Source organism: Protopterus annectens, chromosome 10.part0, assembly GCF_019279795.1.
Source record: "Protopterus annectens isolate FY-2018-M chromosome 10.part0, PAN1.0, whole genome shotgun sequence".
NCBI lineage: Eukaryota > Metazoa > Chordata > Ceratodontiformes > Protopteridae > Protopterus > Protopterus annectens.
The window spans coordinates 1098510000-1098537988 of NC_056744.1; the positions used below are offsets into that span (position 1 = coordinate 1098510000).

General features: G+C 38.0%; 1 protein-coding gene across 2 annotated transcripts in view; it reads left to right on the forward strand.

Annotated features, from left to right (window-relative positions):
- The window catches only part of LOC122813496 (cytochrome P450 4B1-like), a 1102348-nt gene that overhangs the window by 985722 nt on the left and 88637 nt on the right, over positions 1-27989 (forward strand). For both annotated transcript variants that reach the window (XM_044085840.1, XM_044085839.1), the window contains exon 10: positions 5449-5513. In XM_044085840.1, coding sequence (XP_043941775.1) covers positions 5449-5513 — 65 coding nt within the window. The remainder of the gene's footprint in view (positions 1-5448; positions 5514-27989) is intronic.

Consider the following 27989-nt stretch of genomic DNA (forward strand, 5'->3'; position numbering starts at 1 on the left):
ACTAATAATAACTGAACCATTAATTTGCCCGTCTTCTTCTCCAATTTCACTAATAAAGGAGAATACATACTGCATTTATTGGATGTTAATAGGCAATTATGCTTTTATCTACACAGGATGAAAGAATTTAGAAAGGCAGATCAATTCTTCATTTCTTTTTCTGGTCCTAGAAAGGGACGACCAGTATCCAAGGTTATTCTGGCAAAATGGTCATCTGATTGCAGTTACATTTATCTACCACAGACAAAGTGTAGTTCTTCCTAAACTGGTTTGGGGTCATACAACCAGAGCAATGACAACTTCAGAGTGTTTTCAAAGTAATGCATCTATGGATGAAATTTGTGCAGCAGCCACTTGGACAAATCACCATACCTTTATCACTCATTATAAATTGGATTTGGTCTCCAAGGGAAGAGCCTCCTTGATTTTGATGGTTCTGAGGAATATTCTTCCATGAGTCCACCCAGGATGAACGTAGCTGGGTACTCTGTGCCAATATGTGAGGACGGAATGAAAAATTGACAATATAAAATAAAGAAGTTATGTACTTACCATAACATTCCATCTGTATTATGGATTTTTCCATTTCTCCTCACAACCTCTCCCTCCAAGCCCCTGACCTAGGTTTCCTGGTAGAATGGGAAGCATAATTTATGCCACCTTTTTATCTTCTCCATACTCCAGAAATGGTCTCCTTACAATCATCTCATACAAGTTTTCCTTACACCTTTCTTTCCAGGAGATAATGCTAGTAAACAAGATCTGTGGTAACAGGGAGAGGTGCATTATGGGTAAGGGAAGGTATCCAAGAGCTTTTTGGTTGCCTCAAGCTTAGTAATGGCCAAGTCAGATCTGAGGGTTCTGATCCAAACCCATATGTGAGGACAAATGAAAAATTGACAATACAGGTAGAAAGTTATGGTAAGTACATAACTTATTTGTGTAGATTTTGATTTCCATTTTCTAGTAATGCCTTTTATGACAGCCAACAGAATTAAACTTAATGACACCTTATTATGTCTAGGCAATTCAGATCCTGTATCCCAGCTGAAAAGAATAATTTCATTAGTCACAGCACTTCGCTCACCCAATATTTTTATAGAGTATTCTGTAGGTATTTTTTTTTTAAATCAGCTGCCAAAAATATATTCCCATTTACCTTTTCCTTCCCCATCATACCTCCAACATTTGGTATTTAGCTGAGGAAAAATTATTTGATGTCTGCTTGGGGTATAAAAATACCTATGAAAACACTTCCAAGCAAAGATCCTAAACCTTCTGGACTTTGTTGCATACTTGGGAGCCATACGTATATCTACCCGTTGTTTTACCAGTCTGTCTTCCTAATCTTTTCTAACCTCCTCTGATTGAGTCTTTTAGTTATCATGCAATATTTTATGTACCATACTAATTATTCCTTTTTAACAACGGCTTTAGCTCTAGATTCAACTAAAAGCTCTACCAGAATAGGAATTTCACTTAAGATTCCCCTATCCCTTTCTCTTTGCCTGTACTCTGATAATAATCCCTAGTAGGGAAGACAGTCTCTATCCTACAGTCCAAATGTCTTCTTGGACTTATCCCACTCTATTACCTTTAGTTATTATTTGCTTCTAGTACTTGTTTCCTTTGCCAGTTTTCTCCAGTAGATTCCACCTTCCTCTTCCCTATTTTCTGTACTCCTAGTTTAAGCCATCCCTGTTAGTATAATCTTCTTTCTCATTCACATTGGTTTACTTCTTAGAATACTTTCTGCTACTTAATGAATATAATACTCTGTATGGTTATTATTCTCTTTAGGAATCTTCATCTAAAATCCAATGCTTTCTATATTATCTTGAACCTCCCCCCACTTCATCATCATCATTCCTTTCCATTTTGAATTTTATCCTTCTGATTGTGTTATGTGTATGAGCCATAACTGTATATATTCCTTCAAATCAGGTAATCCTAAACCACATTATTCTATTGGAAGGATCAACTTATCCCGCTTAAGTCTTGCCCTATTCCACTCCCAGATAAATTCCTTCAACACTTTATTATTGCCCACAGCTTCTTTTCTTCTGGTTAATAAAAATATGCCTATATATAAAATTAAAGGGATTTAAAACATTTTCACTGCTTGTATCTTACCATTTATATCCATAAACAAGAGCTTCCATTGTCTCATTGTTTGTATTATCTTTTAAGTCTCTTACCACATATCCTTAGCTGCCATAAGTGAAGCTTTTTTAACCAATACTCCTAAATATTTCATCTTATCATGCCCCCATAAATAGGGTATTGCTGAACCAATTTGTGTGAGGGTGCATAATGTAAGGCTATAGCCTTTGTTTTATCTTCACTAATTTTACATCCCAAAAGATTTGAAACTATCAAAATGTTCCACAACACTGATATGTCCTTTTCTGGATTTATCAGGTGCAAAATAATATCATCTGCAAATACAGCCAGCTTTTCTTGATTACCATGCCAATTATATCCTGGCATTTCTGAGTCCCTTCTTTTCTTTGCCAATGGTTCTAAATGTAAAGCAAATAAAGAGGAGAGGACATCCCTACCTCATTCCACTGTTCAAACACAACTTATCAGAGGATCCCTCCCACTTTAATTCTTGCCTCCGATTGTTCATACATCCTCCTAATTATACCTTTAAAACCAGCCTTGAAGGCTCATCCATTACATAGGTTCACAGGTAGGTACTAGGCTATCGGCCGTAGGGCCTATACAAGCCTAACCAAAAAGGTACCCTGGCTTTCGCCACCCAGGAAAATTATTTTCTTGTGCCCCTCTCGAGCAGCACCACAGAGGTGATCCCCGAGGTGAATTTTCTATTTCTCATCCAATCATCAAGATTTTTATTGAAGAGTGCTAATGAGGAGCTTTGTTTAATATAGATAGGTAGTTTGTTCCAGAGTATGGGAAGTCTCTGGGACAGGAATCTATCCCCTCAGCGTGTTCTGTTTACTGTGGTGACAAGGTTTAGGTCCCTAGAGTGTGTAGCTCGGAGGGATTGGGCTTTCTTTAAGTGAAGCATGTCCAACAGCTCTGGGTTTGACATAGCTTTGTATGTTAGGCAGAGATCGCCTCTGAGTAGGCAATATGTGATGGAGTGAAGCTGGAGTTTTTTGAGACCGTCTGCGTAGGGCATCTGTTTGAGGCTGGTAATCCTCTTTGTGAGGTATTTCTGTGGCCTTTCCAGTTGTTGTAGATGTCTTGTGAGGTACATACCAAAAAGGGCATTGTACTCTATAGTGGGTCTAATGAGTGACGAGTTGAGGGGAACAATGACCTCTTTTTTCCTGGATGAGAAACCTTTTGTGATGAGGTGTGCTATGTAGAAGGATTTCCTGAATACTGTGGTGATGTGATTAGCAAAGGAGAAACTGCTGTCCACCTGTGTCCCAAGGTCTCTTATCACACTTTCGGTGTTAAGTAGACTACCACCTATGTGGCAGCTCATGGGTACAGAATTTTTACCAAAGGTGATAACAATGCACTTTTTGGCATTGAGCCTGAGGCCATGGTTTTGACACCAGGCATCTGTCTCAGTGAGGTCCTTTTGTAGGATGTCCACATCGTTAGGAGTTTCAGTTATGTCTCCTAGTTTGCAGTCATCTGCAAACTTCGTTAGCCAAAGACCTTCTGTGTTAGCATGTACTTCAGAAAAGTAGATACCAAACAGGAGAGGACCCAGGACTGAACACTATGGTACTCCACTTGTCACTGGTCTGAAGTCTGATTTGGAGTCTGCTACTTTCACAGTGTGGGTTCTGTGAGTGAGCCAGTTGGCAATCCATCTTGTGACATAGGGATTTATACCTAGTTTAGTGAGTTTATCTATAATTCCAGAGTGGGGGATGGTGTCAAAAGCCTTGGTGAGATCTAGATATACTGTGTGAACCACCTTACCCTCGTCTACGGCTTTGGTGACTGCTTCAAAGAAGTCAATTAGGTTTAGGAGACATGATTTGCCTTTTACAAACCCAAACTGGGTGGGGTCCAGAGTTTGGAGATTACCAATGTCTTTGTTTATAAGTTTCATGATGATACGTTCTATGGCCTTGCAGACCAGGCTTGTTAGGCTAATGGGGCGGTAGTTCCCAGGTCCGTGGTGGCTCCCCCTTTGTGGAGTGGGATAACTGTCGCAGTGCGCCATTCAGTGGGCACAAAGCCTGAGGAGAGGCTATGATTGAAAGTTGTACTTAGGTGGGGTGCCAGTTCGTTCTGTAGTTCGTGTAGAACACAGCCTGGGATGTTGTTAGGTCCCATGGATGCTGTGTTCTTGGCTTTGGAGAGTGTGGTTTTTACCTGTGCAGCCGTGATTACAGGAACTTTGCATTCTTCCGGTATAGAGATGGGCCCTTTAGGGGGTGTGGGGGGAGCAAAGTTAGCACTGAACCTATCTGCCAGGATGTTGACAATATCGGTTGATTCTGTATATTTAGTGCCATTGTACTGTAACTCAGAGCAGATCTGAGTGTTGCCATTGAGATTCTTGACATAGCTATATAATTTGTGGTTGTCTTTAGAAATAGTGACAATTTTGTTTTCAAAAACTAGCTTTGGAGGATTTTATGAGGTATCTCAGCTTCTTAGTGAGGCTGACCAGGGAGTTCTTCCAGTCATGGGATTTTACTCTTTTTTGCAACAGTTTTTTTCACCTTTAGTTTTTTGAGTTTTGATTGGCTATTGGAATTTTAAATAGCTATATGCTTTTGTATTTTTAGGATCTGATGAAGCACCTTGGGTGAAAGCGCTAATCCATTTTATCTTTTTTTTTGTTTCTGATTAAATTCATGGTTTTATGACTTTAGCCTTGTTGGTCAGACTGTTTGTTTTTATTTCGTACTAAAGTGAGCAATGCATTCCTTCCCACTGCCCCTATTTTATGTGAACAGTATCTTTATAAAAATCTTTGTAAGCTGTTTTTATTAAGAACACAGCCACATAATTCTGCTGTATCCTTAGAAGATGTCTTGGTAGGGTTAGAGTAGGGGGTGCATCTAAAATTTTATTGGACAGCATCCCATGTATTCATTATGATGCATCCATTAAAATCTATGGACAGACCTCTCTCCCCCCATAATGTCAGGGAGGGTAAAATTCACATGAATTGTCTGTGAAAGCTCCATCGGCAAAACCTTTTTTTCAGACATTTTTATTTAAAAAGCAGGATTGCATAAAAGGAATGATAGGGCAGAAATGGATAGTTCTGTAGGTATCACATGCTTTGATCCATAAGGCAAGTACAAAAATATAAAGAAGCAATTTAAAAAGCTGTATGCCATTGGGGAGTTGCTTTTTGTGATTTATTCCTTTTAAGAGTTTTGTAATATGTTGTGTAACTAATTTGTAAATTTTGCCTCAAGTCTAAAGCATATTTCAGTGACATTGTTACACTCATGACAGTCATTTTAAAATGTGTATTGCTTACTTTTTGTATAGAGTCGCTTATTGGAATTAGCATCTACTGCATACACAGGCATGAAGATTTTTGGGAAAATCCAGAGGTAACGTTGCCTTTTAATTTTTATACTTAAAGATGTATTTTATTCAACTGTTGGCTGATGTTATGCACAGGTAGTTTAGAAGTGTAAAGTATAGAACAGTATGGGGGTGAAAAAACTTTACACACACCTTAGATACTCAGTGTCATGTAAAGCTTTAGTGAAAAGCCAAAGGGGTGTACCAAGTTAACCAAAGCAGACATCACAGAAAGGTAGGTGTATGTTTGTGTGTGAGAGATTTTGTGTGTATGTGTTTGTGTGTTTTGTGCGTGTATGCGTGCCTGCACGTATGTGCCCATGTGTGTGTGTGTGTGTGTGTGTGTGTGTGTGTGTGTGTGTGTGAGAGACAGACATTCAGTAAAATACATACCACTACAACTATTCTTGTATGCAATTATTGGGATATGTTACAATGTTGTGTGGATGTTACTCACTGTTTTTCACATGGTAAGCTCATGCTTCAGTAACAGGGTGGCCTAGTTTGTCTGTTTAGTTGCAAGAGAAAACAAGATTTTGAAGAGTATGGATGCTAATTTGATTTCCTTTTTGGGGAGCTAAGAGGAACAAAATGGACTATGCTCAGTCATCCAGATGTGAGATTGTCGCTTTATTGCCATACCTAATAGGGAGCACCACTGTCTGTCTTTTCAGAAAGCCAAGTGACTGCTACTGACTGCTAAAGCCATCTTACTTTTAAAGTACTTAACATTTAAGCTCCTACATGTAGTATACTGTTCACCACTGGCCCATACAATGAAAATAACCACATACAGCTATCTTTTGAGTTCTACAGAAAAAGGGGCTGTGTCTTAAACATAGCCATCCTTCACCATAATGGTTAATGAAAGAGCATTGCAAAATGGTCCTTGCTTGTTAGAGTCATCTTCCACAGTACTTTACAAATGAACAAAGTGAAGTAGAATTGAACAAAATGTGATTCAGTTTAAGATCAAAGTGATGCAATTTCTTGCTGCATACTATAAATGTCAGTGTTTTAGGGGGAATGGATGACTGTAATAGGTTTTCAATCCTCAGCTGCAGTTTCTTCAGGGATATATACTAATATTCTTGTGGAAACATAAATGACAGCTGCTTTATTTATATACATTAGCTTCTATAAATACATCTAAATTACTGTATGCAGATGTGTGTGCTACCCACATAACCAAAAACCGACATGGATTTATGAAATGTCAGTTTTCTGGTGCAGTTAGTAGCAAATTCATCTATAAAACTGAAGGTTGTGAGCTCTTGCTCCAGGAAGGTGTTGATAACCTAAAATACCGGTATCTACCTGGAGCATACGAGGTTGCTAAACTGACAGAATGCACCATCCTTTGGAAGAGGCAGTAAAATGTGGTCCCTTCTTCCAAGCCTGGTGCTCATGCTGTCTGGATGGCAGTAAAATAATGCAAGTTATTATCATCAACCCCTTTTCCCCAATTTCTGCATTGAGTTGGTGTATCATTTCAGCTGCACCATATCTCTTGATTCAGTGCCACTCTCCTTCCTTCTTCGACAGACATGCCTGACTGTTGTAAGTTTTCATGCATGCAGTCATCCATCTTGCTGAATGGCCTCATTGTCTCTTGCCTTCTTCCTCTCTATCATGGTTTATATTACCTTGTCAAAATAGCAATTCAGCAAACTCTATTTAATGAACATAAAACAGTGAACATTCACTTAAACGAAAGTTCACATCCGTGAATGTGTTACATATGGCAAGGAGTTACTTGGGCAACATGAGGAAATGCCCTTTTCCCGACTGTAGTGCGATCTAGGGGTGTGTGGATTTGATATACTGCAGTGTGTGTTACAATGGGAATTTTGCCCAAGTAACTCCTTTCCCTATGTAACACATTCACGGATGTGAATGTTCGCTGTTTTATGTTCGTTGAGTAGGCGTTCGCTGAATTGCTATTTTGACGAAGTAATATAGACCTGTCTCTCACAAATCGTCTTCACCAAAAATATTATCTTTCCTACACGTGTGCCTAAACCACTGTAGTCTGTTCTTTTTGAACAATCTCTACAGTAGGAGCTTCTTTGGATTCTGCTCTGATGTCTTTATTTCTTCTCCTGTCTGACAGTGTGAATCCTGCCTCCCATTTCACACACTTCATCTCCATAACCTCTAGCTTCCTCATCTGCTCTGCCTTCACTGTCCAAGTTTTTGTACTATACAGTAGTATTGGTCATGCCACTGTTTTGTAGACCTTACTTTTTAGCTTCTTTGGCATTCTTCTGTGACACATAACCCATGACAGCCTTTGCCAGTTTGCTGCAGCCCCTTATTCTGGCTTTGACCTCCTCATTCAGACTTCCCTTCTCCTCAACAACCCCTCCCACATACTTGAAAATGTTAACCTGTTTCCCTGTTTTTGCCTTATGTCACAAATTTCATTGTCTTCTTCTAATGTCCTCCATTTGCTGTTGTGCCTACTGCCTCATCTTTACTCAGTTTCATCCCATGTGCCTTCAATTTTGTATTTCATTCCCTATAATTTGCTAAAGTTCCTATTCAGAATCTGCTTGTAATACTAAATATCATCATACAGCAGCTTTGATGACCTGTCCCCACCAACCTGTTTGCAAATGTAGTCCATCATCATCAGTATGAACAGTAGTGGGCTCAGAGCTAATCCTTTATGCACACCTATCCTACTGGGACCCCCTCTGTGAGTCAGAACACTGCTTGTACTTGTGTTGTTGGGTCCTTGTATCTTGAAGAAAATCTGCCAGTGTTTCTGGGACTTTGAACCACCACAGACCTGCTCAAATTAGCTTTCTTGGGCCCAGTCACATGTTTTCTCCCAATCTAGGAATGCCCAGTTGTACTCGTTCCTCATCTTTAGCGTCTTCTCAACTATATGTCTCACTGCAAATATCAAGTCACTTGTGCTGCATCCTGATCTGAATCTGAACTGCTTATCTCCCATCTTACTTTCTGTTACCCTACGTATTCATTTATCAGTCATTTTCTTCAGCACTTTCGTGCAGTGTGAGATGAGTTTGATACCCGTGTATATCCATGGTTCTGAATGTCCCCTTTGTTCTTGTACACTGGCTCTAAAATGCTTATTCTTTCATCATCTAGCATACACCTTTCTCTCCATACTGCTGTGAGTACCCTCTGGAATCATTTCTCCCATAACTCAACCAATATCTTCTATGATCTCATCTGAGCCTGCTGCTTTCCCTCTATTTTTCCTTACTGCTGTTCATACTTCTTCTAAAGTGGACTGTTTTTCCTCTTTCACTGTAAGATCTGTATGGGACAGTACAGCTTCTGTGATGTTTTCTTCATTTAGAAACTGCTGGAGGTACTCTTTCCATCTGCTTTTGATGTCCTGTGATCTGGGATACAGGTTGTTGTTGACAACCCTTATGAACTGTGTCTAATGACTGTCTTTGTTGTCTTTCTGCCTTGCAACCTCCTAGGTTCATAGGTGTGTACTAAGCTAATGGCCCTGGAGCCTTTACAAGCCTAGCCCAAAAAATGTTCCCTGACACCGTGCCACCTAATGTTAGTTCACAGTGCCTCTGTCCAGTAGGGCAACTGGAGTGTTCCCTGGGGTGAACTTTCTGTTACCCATCCACTCGTCGAGATTTCTCTTGAAGAGGGCCAGCGAGGTGCTCTGCTTGACATGAATGGGAAGCCTATTCCAGAGTATGGGCAGTCTTTGGAAGATTAACCTGTCCCTCCAGCATGTTCTGTTGATTGTAGTAGTGAGGTTGTGGTCTCTGGAGCGTGTGGCATGGGGGGATTGGGATTTCTTTAGGTGTAGCATTTCAAGTAGGGCTGGGTCAGACATGGCTTTGTAAGTCAAGTAGAGATCACCTCTGAGTAGACGATAAGAGACTGAGAACAGCTGAAGTTTCTTGAGTCTGTCCATGTAGGACATGTGTTTAAGGCCTAGCATCCTTTTTATGAGGTACTTTTGTGGCCTCTGCAGCTGTTGTAGGTGTCTGGTCAGGTACATGCCAAATGGGGCATTATATTCGATGATTGGTCAATGAGGGATGAGTAGAGAGGGATGATGACCTCTTTATTTCTGAATGCCAACCCTTTGGTTATAAGATGTGCCACGTACAAGGACTTTCTGACCACAGTGGCAACATGGTGGTCGAAGGTGAGGTGGCTGTCAACCTGGGTGCCCAGATCTCTTATGGCCCCTTCAGTGTTTAGTGGGTTACTGTCAATGTGGTAATTCGTGGGAGCTGAGTTTTTTCCAAAGGGAATGATAACGCATTTTTTGGAGTTAAGCTTAAGGCCATGGTTCCTACACCAGTCAAATGTCTCAGAGAGGCCCTTTTGTAGGATGTTTGCATCACTTGGGGAGTTGATAATGACTCCTAGTTTGCAGTCATCAGTGAATTTGGTCAGCCAGATTCCCTCTGTGTTGGCCTGGACTTCTGAGAAGTAACAAAACGTCATAAAAAAAAAAAACAGTCACAAACCACATTCCAAAGTGTATCACTGTTTCATATTTTTAAAATTCAAATGACTAAGCACTTTCATCTTCTCATACATCAGGCATCATCAGTGTCATTTGAAACAGCAATCAAGTTACTAATTTATTTCTCACCTATCAAATTTCACAACCAATCACATTCTTGACATAATAAAAATTAAAAATTAAAAGTTCATTTACATATTTAAAAACATATGTTTTAATACATACAAACCAAAAAAGAAAAGAAAAAATGAGAAAATAAGAAAATAATTATTTCATAAATCTGTTACTTTAAAACAGGAGACCTAAAACATTATTAAAAAAAACTTTTTTCACCCATTTTATTACATTTTGTTTTTTTTTAAGAAAATATACCTATATTACTGATTATATACTATTGTATATATACTAAATTTTAGTTTGAATTTTAAAAATATTAAACAGCGAAATGCTTTGGAACGTGGTTTGTGACCATTTTGTTATATTTTTTTTGTGAAGCTTTGTTAGTTTATTTTGCTTGTTTGACAGTTCTTGAGGTTTGACTTTTGAGAAGTAGATGCCAAACAGGAGAGGGCCCTGGACTGAGCTCTGTGGGACTCCACTCATGACTGGTCAACAGTCTGACTTGGAGTCTGCAATTTTCACTCTGTGGGTCCTGTCTGTGAGCCAGTTTGCAACTGACCTGTTGATATAAGGATTGATGCCTAGTTTGGTGAGTTTATCAATGATACCCGAGTGGGGAATGGTATCAAAGGGCTTGGCCAGGTCAAGGTAGGCTGTATGCACTGTCTTACCCTCATCCACAGCCTTGGTGGCTGCCTCGAAGAAGTCAACCAGATTTAGCAGGCAGGATCTCCTCTTGACAAAGCCAAACTGTGTGGGGTCAAGAGTTGGAGAATGCCTATATCATTGTTGAGCAGGTCTATGATGATGCACTCCATAGCTTTGCATACCAGACTTGTCAGGCTAATGTGGCAGTAGTCCCCTGGGTCTGTAGTTGCTCTCCCTTTGTGGAGAGGGATAACTGTAGCAGTGCACCATTCATTAGGGACAAAGCCTGAGGTAAGGCTGTGATTGAGCAGGGCACACAGGTGTGGTGCCAGTTCATTTTGTAGTTCATGTAGGATACAGCCAGGGATATTATCCAGTCCCATGGACACTGTATTCTTGGCTTTAGACAATGCAGCTTTTGCCTGTGCCACAGAAATGGTGGGTACCAGACTTTCTTCTGGTATTGTGATAGGGCCTTTGGGGGGGGGGTGAGAGGGGTAAAATTGGCACTGAATCTATCAGCCAGTATGTTGGCTATATCTGATGGCTTGGTATAGGAGGTACCATTGTGCAATAACTCGGAGCAAATCTGGGTATTGCCTTGGAGGTTCTTGATATAGCTATAGAAGGCTTTGTGGTTGTTATTTGGTGTCAGCTGCAATTCTGCCTTCATAGCTGTCTTTAGAGGACTTGATAAAGGGATCTCAAATTTTTGTTGAGTCTGGTAAGGGAGTTTTTCCAGTCTTGTGACTTCATTTTTCTGCAACAGTTTCTTCCTTCTGTTGTAGAGTTTGTTGATGGCTGGGGACCACCATATTGGCTTCCTTTTTTTGGAAGAGAGTGTCTTGTTTCTGTTTGGTATGGCGAGATCCATGCATTTGTTTACGTGCTCGTACAGTACATTGGTGTATGATTCAGCAGTCATGCAGCTGTTTTCCATTGGCATGGGTGCCGAGAAGTTACCCACCTCTGTTTTTAGGAGCCCAAAGTCAGCTTTGGAGAAGTTTTTCAGGGTGGTCACCTTAGTGGGTAGTGTGGGTGAGATTGAGATTTTCATGGTGATCAGTTTGTGGTCGGATTTAACCAGGGAGGAGTTGACTAAAGGTGTGGAATAACAGTCTCCCATGTTGGTGATAACCAGGTCGAGGATGTTGCTTCTTCTAGTGGGGGTCAGAATGAGCTGGTCCAGGGCATTGGAATTAAAAAATTCCAGGAAGCATTGGGCCTGTACATTATTGCTAGAATAGTTTTCCCAGTTGATTGAAGGGTAGTTGAAGTCACCCAGTATGAGAGTATTGGGCTGGACCTTGATAGATTCCAGGGTGCTTAGGAAGTTGGAGTGAGAGTCAAGGGACATGGTTGGGGTTCTGTAGCAGGCTATGACTTGTATCACCATCTAATCCTATGTTAATTGTACCTGAACTATCTCGGATGCATTATACTGGGCTACCAGTCTGGAGGTGTGTGTATCCTTTATGAATATGGAGACACCACTGCCTTTGGAGCTTCCGGCCATATTCTGGGGTCGAAAGGTATGGAATGAGTTGTTGCCTGGGAGTGCAGGGGTGCTTTCTGCCTCTTTAAACCAGGTCTCCATTACAGCACAGGTGTCGACATTCTCCATTTTGAGAAGAGCTTCGAATGAGTGCATCTTGAGATTTAGGCGTCTAGCATTGAGCAGCATGACTCTCAGATTGCATTTGTTTGTTGCAGTTATGGTGGAATTTTGGTCTTTAGAACACTGCCTAAAAAGGCATTTTAGGGGTAACAAAAGCCTTAGCCAGTAGCCGGAACCCCAGGGGTGACGGATGCAGACCATCTCTGGCAAAGCATTAAAGTCTGCCGATCATGTCGTCCCAAGCAGACAGATACTGGATCCCCTTAGAATGACACCAAAAACTTAGCCAATTGTTGAAGTCAATCATTTTCTGCTCGTACTGTGGTATCATTCCAGGTGATGGTAGACTACTGCTCAGGGCTAGGGTTATACCTGCCTGGGCCACATAATCCGAGAGTTCCAACACATCTCCTTTCATGTAGCCAGGGAGGTACATCACATGGGCAATGAATGAGTCATATTTGTACTTGTTGTGGAGTGACCTGAGTACATGTGTTATGTGGTGGATCCTGGCACCTGATAGACAACTGTCACCTTATCCTTGCTCAACCTTGTGAGTGGAAAATCTCTGTGCCTCACAATTGAGTCTCCTATGATTAGTACATTGGGCAAAGTATTTTGCCTTAAAGGCTTAGGTTTAGGGGCATAATGTGGTGGTGAGCTATGTGTTCTGAGGTTGGTGTTGTGTTGTGGTGGTCGAGTGTGTTTCTGTCTTGGGGGTGTCTGTTGTTTGGGTACATTTTTATTGAGAGCCTCCACAAAGCTGGGTGTATGGTTTGTGTTTCTATGTGTGAGTTGTTTTGGTTGGTGTTCTGGAGGGCTGTGTGTTCCATGTAGTGTGTTTCAAGTGTTGACATTCTCCTGTTGACCAGCTAGTCTAGTCTTTGCTGGAGAGTGCACTGCTTCCAGTTTAGTGATATAAGTGCATCTCTCATATGTATGAGTGTTGGGAGGTAAGAGGAGAGGGTTTCTGTGCACATGAGACAGTTGCTACACTGTCTCAGAATGCTCAAGTGCACCAGGCTAGTAGGAGAAAGCACAGGAAATTGGCCTTCAGTCATGCCTGGAGGGATGGTCATAACTAACAAGTACTGGTGCTGTTACTGCATAGGAACAGCTAGTGCTGACAGCAGCTAAGTGTACTACGATAAATGCTACTAAAGCCTGTTAAAGTGCTAGTCAATTAAGCTAATTAAAGTGCCTGAAGTAAAGAACAAGCATGTTCTAAGGGAAAAATTGAAGAGCAGACTTTCTGGCACCAGTAGTAGTTTACCTCAGCTCATCAGAGCTAAGTGGTGTGCAAACCCTCACAAACACAGGCTTTTAAACCAGAAAGTTGAAAGGGATGGAAAAACTGCCCAAATGGCCAATAAACTACAATTTCTGGGCTGGAAACCACTCCTTTTGTGGTAGATAGGCTACCTAGTGTTTACCACTCCCACTGATAAGCTAGAAGGCTTCCCTCCAAGACAGAAAGGTCTGGGGGACTCAGAAACTTATAAAACAGTCCTAGATACAGCAAATCTATATCTGGACTAGACTAGGTACAGGAAAGGCGGAAAACAAGCTTAGAACTTTTTTTGCATTTTTTTTTTTTGCAAAAAAGCAGCTAAAACAGTAATAAACCCTTTAAATGCAGTGTAAGCCAGCACAGTTGCATGTGTAACAATATTAAAGCAAATACAGTTTAAATAAATGCAGTTAAATTAAAAATATTACTTAAAACAAGTGCAGAAAGCAGTAAATTCAGAAACAAATCAAAATGGAGGCACTTAAAGTCTCCCTTTCTCCTTCCAGTTGCTCTTGTAGTCTGCAGGATGCCAAATTTGGATCCACGGAGCTTAAACAAGTGCAAACCTATGCAAACACAGGTTTTTAAACCAAAAAGTTGAAAGGAATGGAAAAACTGCCCAAACAGCCAATAAACTACAATTTCTGGACCAGAAACCACTCCTCTTGTGGTAGATAGGCTACCTAGTGCTTACCATTCCCACTGATAAGCTAGAAGGCTTTCCTCTAACACAGAAAGGTCTGGGGGACTCAGAAACTTACAAAACAGTCCTGGATACAGCAAATCTGTATCTGGACTAGACTAGTTACATGAAAGGCGAGAAATAAGCTTAGAACATTTTTTTTTTTTTTGCAGAAAAGCAGCTAAAACATTATATGTTATATAAATGCAGTTAAATTAAAAAAAACAACTTAAATCAAGTTCAGAAAGCAGGAAATTCAGAAAAAATCAAAATGGAGGCACTTAAAGTCTTTCTTTCTCCTTCCAGTTGCTCTTGTAGTCTGCAGGATGCCAAATCTGGATCCACGGAGCTTAAACATTGAGTTTATAGTGCCATCTGCTGGGTCACTTTCTAGAAGCAGGTAGAGAGCCTCTGATCGCTTGGTCTTTGCTATTGTGACTGCTCTGTTAGCCTGTTTGCCAGCCAACCAATATTCCTTCTTAGTCTGGTCTATCTTTTCTATCTCTCACTTTTTCCTGCAATCCTTTTTTCCTTTGATAACTTCCTGTACTTCTGCATTCCACCACCAGCTTTCATTACATACCTTATTTCCAAACCTGGCTCAGCCACATATCTATTCTATAGTCTTCACACATGATATATTGAGATTATTATTTGCATTTTTTTTACTGGGATCGTCTGACTGGGAATTTCCCATTTCCAGTGGGGCCCCGAGGAGAAAAGCTCCATAACAGAAATAAAAAATAGTTGACATAGATACACATAGAAAAAAGGGTTGTATAGTGAATACATTGTTTATAAAACTGTCACAAAATCAAAGGTGTTGAAGTACTGCACATTCAAAACATTGTAATTAAAATTGTCAACACATGGTTGCATGAAATACATTGAATAAATTGTAACAAAACTACAAGCATATAGTTACACTGGTACTTTTTTGTACAAATGTAATAAAGGAACTAGAATTTGCCATTAAATTCAGGGAATAGAAGGAGGAGGAGACAGAGAGCAAGGTCAGGTAGGGTGTGGCATAAGGAGTTGAGATGGTCGGTGATTAGTAGAAGGGAGGGAGAAGGTCAGGAATAGTACTTAAAAGAGGAGTATAGTTGAGAGGGATATGAAGCAAGTGGGCTATGGATGGGAGGTTTGGGTAAGAAAAAGAAGAGCTGAGAGTGATAGTGTGTATCTTTAACTGTGGGTGATAGTGAGGAGGCTTGACCAGGGATGGAGAGTGAGCAAGACCAATTGTCCATTGTGCATTGTTTGAGTTGATATTTGTAGGTTTTTAGTTTACTTTGCTGTCTTAGTCAGAGAGCAACCAAGTTTCAAACCTTAGAGATGTGATAAGAGAAAAGGGAGTCACCTGCTAGGTTACTGGATGCTGCCATCCTTCTTCAGCTCTACCTATTTCTTCTTCTTCCTCCTGAGGTGCTAGAGTTCTGACTATTTCCTTGAAGTATTGTTCTTTCACTCCAGTCAACGTCCAGGTCTTCAGCCTAGTTTTTGTTGATCTTGGACCTTCTCTGACAACTGTTTGCATTAATTTGTGGTCACCAGTGGTTTATGCTATGGACCAACTGTTTGACACTGTGGATGAGTTTGCAATCTTTGATTCTACCTCAGTGCTCTTAACTTACTAAAAGGACATCTACCTGAGTTGCTTGTTGACCTGTCATGTAAGTTATCTTATAACATTTGTGTCTTGCTGAGCCATGATTTAGCCATCATCAAGCCATTTGCCAGACAGAAGTCTAGAATGGTGTCTCCTTCTTTATTCCTGTTGCCTCGCCCATGTGGGCCCAGTCAGTCCTCATATCTTATTCTGTCTGTCAATATGAATACTGAGGCCCTAAATTATCTATACAAACTCACAATGTTCTTCTTTATTTATTAGGTCATGCAGCTGTTGCCTGAATGCACTCGTTTCCTCTCTGGCCATGGGGTATATGCTGAGATTATGAATACTGTCCTATCCTTACACTAGAGTCTGATTGCCATGAGTCTGTCATTAATTCTAAAGACATCCCTCACTTTCTTCAAAAAGCACTCCTTCACCCCTCAGTTCCTACACCATTTCTGTCCTGTCCTCCTTCTGAGTAGCAGACTCTAGATCCTAAGCTAAGTGTCTTTGCTACACTGCCCTTCCATCTTCTCTTCTGGATACACAAGATGTCCAGCCTCCTCCTTAACATCATCTCATCCACTTCCAAGTTGCATGCCGTCAGTGAACCTATACTGAGTGTAACAATCCTTAGTTCATGTTTGGCAGGTTGATTGGTTTTACATCAAGCTTTTGCTCAACTGAGCTATTGAGGTAACCCAAGTTGTGCAAGTGAACAGTGGCCATACAATAGCTTATTGACCCAGGAATGCAAGTCATAATTCAAGAAAACAGAAAAGGAGAATTTTAATAAAATAACATATAACATTACATTAACAGTATCAAAATAAAAAAGATTAATAACATCAAAATGTTTTACATAATTTAGTTCCTGCCTCCCTTACCTGCCAGTCATATAAGGCCACCACAGTTGACCATTTTTATTTGTTCCTGTCATGGGGTGAGAACTAGTCATGGTATGGCCATCACCTCAAACAGCCATCTTTGGATTTCATTTCCAATAATTATAAAGGCAACTTAATATTAGGAGGAGATTTTAACTGTATATTTGATATTTCTGAAACAACAAATAAAAGACTGCTGCGTACATCTGCTGTATCAAAAGCTTTAAACAAGTGGGTAGAATCATTTCATCTTGTAGATACTTTCATATTTAAAGAAGATAAATCTTTGTTGTTTTCCCATCAAGATCACAGATTTGGTATCCAGACTAGAAAAGATAAAATATTTGCTGCCCATGACTTGCACTCTGAAATCATTCATTTCTCAATCACTCCCTGCCCCTTTTCAGACCACAATTCATTGATACTAAAACTTCAAAATGGGTACAAACCATTAATCTTTAACTCCAGAATTCCAGCATATATAATTAAAATTAAAGAGTTCAAACCCTGGTTATTATCTGAATTACAGTTCTTCTTAGATATTAATTACACAACAGAGATAAATAAAATAATGATATGGGACTCATTAAAAAGCTTACGTATATGGTAAAACCCTAACTTGGTATATAAAAAAATCAGAGAATGGGATTCTGAATTATTAGATCTACAATCCAAACTTTTGTCAGTAAAATGTGAAAAAAAAATCTAAATCATTTGGAGATGAAAAAGAAAGTAGAAGTATTAAATGATAAATACAATGAATTTCTAACACATAAAACTAGTTTAGCTTTAGAAAAACTAAAAAGTAATACCTTGGCCACTTCTCCCAAATATCTACATAATTTATCCTCAAGAATCAAAATAAATCAAAAGCTAATAACATTAAAAGTATATTCCATGAAAAGAAAGGGAAAAATGTCTTGGATATAGGTAACATTCTTGATCTCTATAGAAATCACTATATGGAACATTTCCAAAAAGAAAATATACATATCGATCAATTAAATCTAGATGAAAAATGTTGTAATATAAAAAAATGCCAGAAAAATTAAAACTAGATCTGCAAGTACCCATATCCTTCAAAGAAATTAAAGATGCAATACAAGAGGGTAAAAATAATAAAGCTCCAGGTATATATGGCATAATTATGGAAATATATAAACTTTTTCCTTCAAAGATACTATCCCTCTTCCATAAAGCTCTATTAGAAATTTAGTCACAAGCTTTAATACCACCTTCTTGGAGATATTCTTTAATCACACCAATCCTGGAGGAACACAAATCCCCAAACCTCTGTACCTCATATAGACCTATATCATTATTAAATAATGGCTATAAGATAGTTATGACAATATTAACTAACAGAATGAAAACACCACTATCCAAAACAATAAATAATGATCAAACTGGATTTATATATCATAGACACACACATGACAATATTAAAAGGATAATTTCTCTTATAGATTATATTAATAAAGAAAATAAAGAAACACTCATAATTGGCTTAGATATAGAGAAAGCCTTTGAGTCCCTAAATTGGGACTGTTTATTCAAAATTCTGGTGTTATTTGAATTTCCTCCTTCCTTTGTTCATCTACTAAAGAATATATATATATATATATATATATATATATATATATATATATATATATATATATATATATATATATATATATATATATATATATATACAAATAATTTAGCATATGTTAAGCTAGGCCCTTTCACCTCTGAATCTATACATATAACAAAGGGTACTAAACAATGATGTCCCATGACACCAATTCTGTTTGCTTTGGCTGTTGAAATATTGGCAGATTCAATATGTAACAATACAAAAATCAAAGGAGTAGATGTTTATGAACAATACAATTCTAAAGTAATGCTGTTTGCTGATGACACATTATTAACATTATCCAATACAAAAGAGACATTAGAAGAATTATATATTTTAACTGACACATTTTGCAGGACTTCAGGACTCCATTTCAATAAATCAAAATCATTTTTTTTATTTTTAAATAAAAAAAAGAATTGCAGATGAAGGGGAATCACATTATAGGGAAACAAGAATATACTTTAAAATATCTAGGATTTGAGGTATGCAAGGATAATAATGAAGAAAGACTACAGTTAATAAAGATGTCTTTACTACCCAAGATTCTATAAATAGCTTTGGCAATACAACTGTTACCAGAAAGGAATATACTCAAAGAAATAAACCCATGCCTAATAAAATTTTTATGGTTTCCAAAAAGAAACAGAATAGCTTTAACACATCATATCAGACTATGGAAACAGGGAAGATTAAACTTTCCTGATATATTAACATATATAAAAGCATCAGTATCTAAAACGATCTCAGACTGGATAAGTCCAAATTATTCTGCAAATTGGAAAGAATTACTAACTGTAATATCAATAAATGAATTTGATTTACAAAAAAAATTTCAAACACCAGATAAAAACAATTTGCCATGGCACATATTATATATTAGTATGCAATATATCATAACTAAGCCCACTAAAACTCGTATGATTAATTATTACATTGACTCATTTAGGAAAGTTATTAATGCAAATATAGATTTAAAAATCTGGTTTGATCTTTTAACACCATTCGTAGTTACAAAGAGATATCCACATAAAATATACAGAGAAATAATTAATTCTTGGAAACAGAACGGATTTGATTGTTGGTTTTAATGTATCAAAGAACTAAAAGTTCTGGATATGCAAACAATAGAAACAACATACAAAATTCCACAACAAGATTGGCTAACTATGCAAAGCATTCTGATGTATTTGCAAGATTTATGCAGAATAATTAGTAATTCTTCATTTTAAAGATATACCTAAACTTATGAAATACCTATATGAAATCATATATAATGATTATGACATGGGAAATAGTATTTTGAAATTTTACAAGATATTGATAAATTATAAAACAACACCCAAATTCTCATATTGGAATTATATAACAAAAGGACACTCATTACAGCTAACTGAAGAAATTAAATCAAATATTTTATTATCAATCAAACATACATCCTTTACACAATACTGGAAAGTTTTTAATTGGAAATGCTTGCACAGAGCATTCTTAACTCCAGATAGAATTACTAAAATTAATTCTTCCACAAAGGGAATATGTTGGAGGTGTGATCAAACACACAATGCAGATTGGAATCACATTTTTTTCAACTGTTAAAATTCAGCCATTTTGGAATGGTATTAAAAACTTTTTACAAGCTTTATTTAATGAATTGTTTAACTTATCTAAAGCTCTAGCATTATTAAATGTATATGAAGGTACTCATTTAAATGAGTCAAATATGTATCTAGTTTGGAAAATACTTGCAATCTCAAGGAAATGTATAAAGATGGAATGCAAACACAATAACGACTTTGGAAGACTTCTACAGCCTACTGAAGACCACAGCATTGTTGGAAATTGAAATTAAAGAATTAAGGATTCATCCTAAACCATTTATTAACAATCCATGGAAAAAGTCTTATCATTGACACTTTACAATAACTGAACAGATACACTCTGATAACTGGATTAATACCTATAAAGTAATTGTATATATTAAGCTCTGTTATAGTGTCGGGCTGATGTAAATAGTGTACATAGTTATTTAAGATGTTATATACAAATACTATGGAATTTATTTAACTGTATTTGAAAAAATAAAACTTTTTTGAGAAAAAAAAAACAAAACAGCCATCTTAACTGCATTCTGGTGTGTGATATGCATTCACCAAAGTTCAGGCTTGTTATGCTTGCTGTTGTACACATATATATATATGGGATAAAAAGTATTACATGAACTCAACTTGACAGAGCAAAGTGCATATCTCCAGCCCATATGTTGTGTGTTATATACCTCAGTGGAGTGGGTGTCATTCTTGCAGTGGACTAGACGGTCCTCCCCCCCCAGTCCAGTTAGTGATACAACATCAGTCTCTCACTGCATTACTCCCTGCTCCCCTGTTGCCTACTCCAGCATGCAGGTCACTAGTCAGTCCCAGCTGATATGGATAACAGTCATGGATTTATCGCTGTATATCAAGGAACTGGCCTCAGGATCAACATGTATCATATTATGCTTTACCACTCATTACCCATATTATATTCTCCCTATTTCTCTCTTCCCTGTAATAGAGCACAGACATCTGAAACTGAAACATTTTCATTATACAAAACATGCATTCATCGATAGTTACAGATAGAGTAGCTAGCAATGGCATAAATATAAATCCAACATTCCTTCTTTCTTTCTAGATTTTAGTATGTCTTAACTTGTGACAGAAAATCAAAAAATCTAACCTACCATTCATCCTCCATCTTTGACATAGCTCAAAAACTTCGTAATTGTGTACACTTCCAAGATAGAAGCACATGCTCAGCAATTTCCCCTACCAAAACTACCCCTCACCTCATTAATCAAGCAAGTTATTTTGTTGCATTTCTACTTTAACAGTTCTGTGACAGACAGTGTTCCCAAAGGCAGTCTCCAAAAACACTCTCTGTAACTGTCTTCTCTGCCTGTCTTTATCATATCTGTAGGAATCCCTTACCTCTCAGAATGTACCAAGCTCCCCATCTGTTTTCCCCAAACACTGCCAGGAAAACTGCTTCCCCATGAAATGAAACTAGTTTGCATTTCTTAAGACCCACCCAGAAGTATACAAACTGCTAAGTACAAATATCCTATAGAACAATTGTCTAACCATAATATACGAATCCTGTATACTAGAAACAGTGCTGATTAATATGACACTAGATTGGTAATCTTTATTATTCAGGGGTATATAAAGATCATTTTCAGGGACATTTCATTTACGTAAAAGAGTTTAATCAGTTACTCAGTAAGGCACAAAATAAAAATAAGTTAATCTAATTTCCAGTTCCTTTGACAGAAGAAAAATATGACAAACTGGTAGTAGACACCAATGTTATATTTCACTGGATATTCTTCTAACAGGGCACAGGAAATCTTTCTGTCTAGTTTGTATCCTGTTCACAAAACTTTTCCAGTTAAATACTTCATTTCTATTTCTCCTAACAAAACAAAATTTCCTTAAGAATAACCCTATATCTGGATAAGGAATAATTGCTAATCCCTTTCTATATAACTCCAGTCACCTGACAACTGCCAGTTTATTATTAATCTTAGTTTCCTCAAAATCATGTCAAAACAAACTTGGTCATCTTCTCCAGGTCCATCTTTTTTGTGTGTGTTTATTAGAAAAATAGATACGTAGGCTGGTCTGAATTCTGTCTGCTGTCATGTCCTTGTTAGTCCAAAGGCGTGAGCAGACAAAAGATATGCAAGTTGTTATATTTTGTTTATATAGTAGTTAAGAAGCACCTGTACAGAAAATATTATTCATATGTAACATGAAAAAACTAATGCTCAGCGTTGCATTCTGTACATGTTTTAGAAAGACTAGTAGAATTAGATGTTTCCTAAATTGCTTAGAAATTTAGCACAGAATGAAGTAAATGTTATAGTTTAGAAGAAATCCATAGAAGCATTAACTGTTAGCTGAAATAGCAGTTGTTATCTAAACAAACTAAATGACTTAGTCCTGTGCAGACATAAACAGGAAAACCATGTCCAGAACTAGAGATTGTAAAAGAGTGCTCTGAGTTTAGGCATGCCAGATTCATGGAAAAGACTACATCTGATGAGGAGTGTCTATGCCAAAAATAAGAAAAACACTCAACAAAGAGATTTAGATATAACAGGTAGACAAAAATAGGAATGTATTAAAGTGGTATCCTTGCTTAATTCTTTGCTGCTGTTCCATTTTAAAATGTATCTAGCTATTCATAAAAGACATCACTGTTATCTGCATAAACAAGACATGCCTTCTAGAAGAAGCAGGAAAAGCATACCTGCCTGTAGAAGAAAATAAAGTAAAATGATGTGCACAGTCAAATGGCTTTGCAATATTCAGTAAAATAACCCAATATTTTGGTGTCACGTGTATGAAACAAAATTAGCAATTCAATTAATTTATAACACCCATCACTTTGACCCCCGCCCTTTGCACTGAGTCCAAAATCTTCTCCGTAACTTTTATGTAATATTTTGCTAGCAAGATTTACATTTCTGTTTAACAGAATGACCATCAAAAAGTTCTACATTTATATTTAATACCATGACCACTAACCAGTTTGCCATTCATACAGCTGTTGCTAGGTTATCTGACACCCTGGGCAGTTCCCTAGAGTGATGCCCTTTCAAGCCAAAGTTAAGGACAAAAATGAAGAAGAGCTTGATACATACAGTTAAAGCTTCCTTTTCCTTAAAGAATTCTCCACCTTCCGTACTCCCATCCCATTAACACTCCAATACCCCTTTCTCAGCACAACGACCCATCCCTCCTTACTGCACCATTTTATTTAAAACAATATCAGTATGAGACATCATAAAAACATTAGATCATATCCTTTCTGACACTTCCCTAGCACAAATAGATCTTTACCATGATTTGTTGCCTTTGCAAGTATAACATCATCCCTCCCCCACTTCGATATCTCTTACTGAAAATGTAGTCAGGCATATGGAACCAGACCATTTTTAAACCCATTCCCAAACTCACCAAACCTGCACACACTATTGACTTCAAAACCATTTGAGTATGCCCATACATGGGGAAGGAGTTTGAAAACCTTTAATTCAATCCAACTTATAGACTACATTACAAAATAGAGTATCCTAATCTTCTACCAGCATAGTTATTGGACAGGATGTAGTGCCATTAACTTCCCTATACACTTTAACAGATGACATATTCAACAATACAAACAAAAGTCTCTTTACTGATGCAGAATTTATTAACATCAGAAAGGCTATTGATCTTATAATCACTCAATTCTGCTGGTATCAACACAGACTATTTTGCATGCTATCAAAGCTTCCTTTCTGATGGACTCTTTACAGTTTCTCTTCCATCAATAATGTTGCCTTACAGAGATCGACCGTAACCCTACTATTATTTTCTCTGATAATCAACAAGCAGCTTGATGAACTACCCCAACCCCCCCATCCTTTTATACACTAATGACAAACGTCTTCAGGGCCAGTGCCTCTCATGCAACATTCAGAGTATGATTTTAGGTTCATTGGTTCATAGGCGGTTACTAGGCTAGCAGCCCTAGAGCCTTTAAAAGCCCAACCATGTTAATCCCAAGTATCCCAGTTTACAGTCATCAATAAACTTGGTGAGCCAGAGGCCATCTACTTTGGTCTGGACTTCTGTTAGGTGATAAACAGTAAGGGGTCATGCACAGACCTCTGTTGTACTCCACTGGGGATGGGTTTACTGTTGGAGATGGGGTCACCAATTTTGACAGAGTGTGTTATGTTGGTGTGCCAGTTTGCTACCCATCTATTAACTTTAGATTAATAAAGTGGGGTTAATCCCCAGTGGGAGAGTTTCTCAACAATGCCGGAGTGGAGTATTGTGTCGAAAACCTTGGCAAGGTCACGATAGGCTGTGTATATTCTCTTACCTTTGTCCATGGTTTTGGTGACATTCTCAAAGAAGTTTACCAGGTTTAATAACCATGATCTATCCTTAATGAAGCCAAACTGAGGTGGGTCCAGTATTTGGAGGTCGCCTAGGTCCATGATAATTCATTCCATGGCCTTCTAGATGAGGCTGGTTAGACTTATGCGTCTGTAGTTCCCAGGGTCAGTTGATGGCTCCCCTTTGTGCAGGAAAATTACTGTTGCTGTTTTCCATTCTGCAGGAATATAGCCAGTTCTCAAGCCAGTTGCCACAATGGCTGTCACAGAAACATACTCATCCTTAATACCCCCCAAAAAACAAACCCATGATTTTTGTAAGTAGACGAAAGTTCACCCATGTGCCCCAACAGTTGAGCATACTATGCAACTGCAAAAACTCCACTGAAACCACAGCCCAATTCAAGCACCTCTAAGTGTAGCTTGACTGGTTTCTTAACTTCCAAGGCTGCATTAAGGGAATAAAATCCAAAATCAGCTCACTAATTAACTCTTATTCTGGGCTACGAAAATCTCACTTTCTTTCTCCAGACAGGAGAATGAAAATTGGCCAGGGAGTTGTAGTGGCCCAGCTTGAATACATTCACTCAATTACTGGTAATGCGTGAAAGAAAAAAACAAGCTGCACTACAAATCTCAACCAACAACATTTGCAGATTTATCACATTGTCTCCTCAATGAAACATCACTGTTAATTCCTAACAAAGGGCAGTGGTTGTCTGTGCATTAAAGATGCTCACTGCCAATCTCATCATTACAATCAGTTTCACTTAGAAACTTTCCAAATGTTTTGCCAGCCACCTCAGTAAAGGAACAACCACCTCTAACCTATGCTCACAATCCTTGCTGTCCTTAACCTTCCCTCGCAACAGACTTCACATTACAGACTACTGCTGTTTCAGTAGTAGCTTTCTCTAGCAGCTGTGATATACCAGGGGACTGCTCTTTTGTCATCTGCATTCCCCCTACACAATCTATTATCCTCTAACAATCTTCATCCTTTTTTCTACCGTGCCTTCTCCCTCCCCTCTTTTATCCCAACCCATCTTCTTTATACATACTGTAAATATTGCATAATTGTTTGGAATACTTATGTTGCATTCCATTTTTATCTGTGCCACTCACTGTATTATTTGTTATCACTGCATTGTGCTAGTACATGTAAACATTTTTATGTAATAACCGCTGTATCCAGAGAAATTATGTTTTGTTCTCTTTATGTGACTCCTTTATCTGAGCCTGAAAATTGCCGAGTGTGATCAGAACGGTACCCTGGTTAACAAATTAATAAATTAATTAATTAATTAATTAAATCATGCTGAGAAGAGCTGCAAATGTAGTATTGGCATTCTTTTAAGAAGCTGAAATATCATCCTGCTTCTTAAATGGATGCCAGCACTGCCCTCGCATCCTGTTGGCCATTTGTCCCTGTAAAAGCAGCATCCTCAATGACCTGTCCTAGATATAGCTCTGCATTCATATTCAATAACATAACCACTAACAAGATTTTCATTTGTATTTAATAACAAACACGACCATTAACAAGCTTCATATTTATATTTAATAACATGTACTAACCAGCTTTAATTTTGTATTTTGCAGCAGGACCACTAACCAGTTTGCATTTGTATTTCCAAACATGAACTCTACCCAGCCTTATATGTGCATTTAATATTACGAACACTAAGCAGCTTTATGATTTTGTTTAATAACATGTATACAAACCAGTTTTATATTTGTATTTAATGACATAACTACTAACCAGCTTTACGTTTTTATTTAATAACATGATCATTAACCTGTTTTACATTTATATTTTGTAACATAACCACTAACCAGCTTTACATTTGTGTTTAATAATGTGACCACACTTCTGTATTCTATAAATCATTGGCCGTACTTTGCTAGAAAACCTTCTAACCTTTCCACTCTGTACCTCAAATGTAAAACATTCAATACCTTCACAGACATTTGCCTGAATATGCTGCAAGGAATTCCATTCAACCCTTGTTTACTATATTTTGTGACTTTACAAGCAACATAATCAAATTCCTTTTCCTAAGAAGGTCTTGTTAAGCATCTCCTAACTCCATATTCCTATCCCTAACATCCTTTGAAACCAGTCTTGCTGTCTGAAACTAGTTGCAACAGTTTGTCCTGCAGTGCATCTTCATGTATTGTTCTTAACAGTTTCCTGCATAGCAGCAATGCACATTTTCTTTCTATAGTTCGTGTGTAATCAAATTCCACCTTTTAGCCAACTCCAGAATGATACTAGACTCTCCAAAACTTCTGTCTGACAATATTGTCAAGACATCACTTCTCTCAACTTCATTTTATATACTAATTTCTTTTTGCAAGTAATATTAGTTTCTCCTACTATTTTTTTATATCCTTGATAAGCATCGTAGATGTAACAGATGATATACACAGCCCTGTAAATCACAAGTCATCCAAGGAAATATAACAAGTTTGTATACTTGACTAATCATGTTTTAAATTCTCCCATCACTGCTAGAGTTCCATTTTTGTCAGCCATTTCATCCCTAATTTGAAATAAAAATTATACAAATGCATTACATATCCTTCTGACTGCCACATCTTTCCTGCAGTTACCCAGTCAAGATGATGTGACAGTCAGGTCACCTGGGAGAGCTCATCTCTCATATCCACAATTACAGAACAGATTGCATAATCAGTTTGTGTTTTTCTGGGTCACTTATTTCTTTCTTTTTAGCCTTTAATATGTTGCCGTGATACCAGATGCTGAAAGTGTTCCTTACTCTACTCGGCCCCTAGAATCCATACTCCATCAATCCATGCACTCTTTCCAGACTATACATGAAAATCCCAATGACAGATTCATAAAACAATAGGATATAAAAAATCTTCAGCTCATCTGAACTTGCTCCTCCTGAAGAGCATTTACCATTAAACTATACATCTTGTTAATCTTCAGAATATTAATCACTCTAGCCAAGCCATCATCCAGCAATCAGGAACTGTAAATTTTCGATTATTTCCTGTGATACATGGCATTCCAGTCATTTGTCTTCTTTCACATTCCATAAAATCACCCCTCCTCATCTGCACATCAGCTGTACTTTTTCCCGCTTGAGATAGTTTGTGACCATTAATAAAGACTGTGTGGGAACACCTAGTTTTTTGTGTTATCTTTAGCTGTCACTGGAAGTATTGTATGCTGCATTTTTTCCCAAAGTGTAAGAAAGTCAACAATTCACTGCACCAGCTATTGGTTATTCACAGATGCTCTTTGCTATGCATTATCCATTGGTTCACTGAAGAACAGTTAAGAAATGGGCTGGTTTCGACAAAAATAGTTAAAATGCCCTGAGACTCTGTAGTCTTGGAGTAGGTTATATTAACTAACGGAATGTAAGGGCTTCAGCATGTCTGCGTGGGGGCTTTCCCCACCTAACTTCACCCAGGTCTTTAGACAGTAGACTGTATTTTTGCCACACTTTAATGGAAACTATCTTTTGCTGAAGTAGGATTTGCTGCAATGTAATATAACTATTTTATGTTTCATGTGAACTCTGATATCAGGCAAAGAGAAAACTTTTTTTTTAACTTTCGCTTTA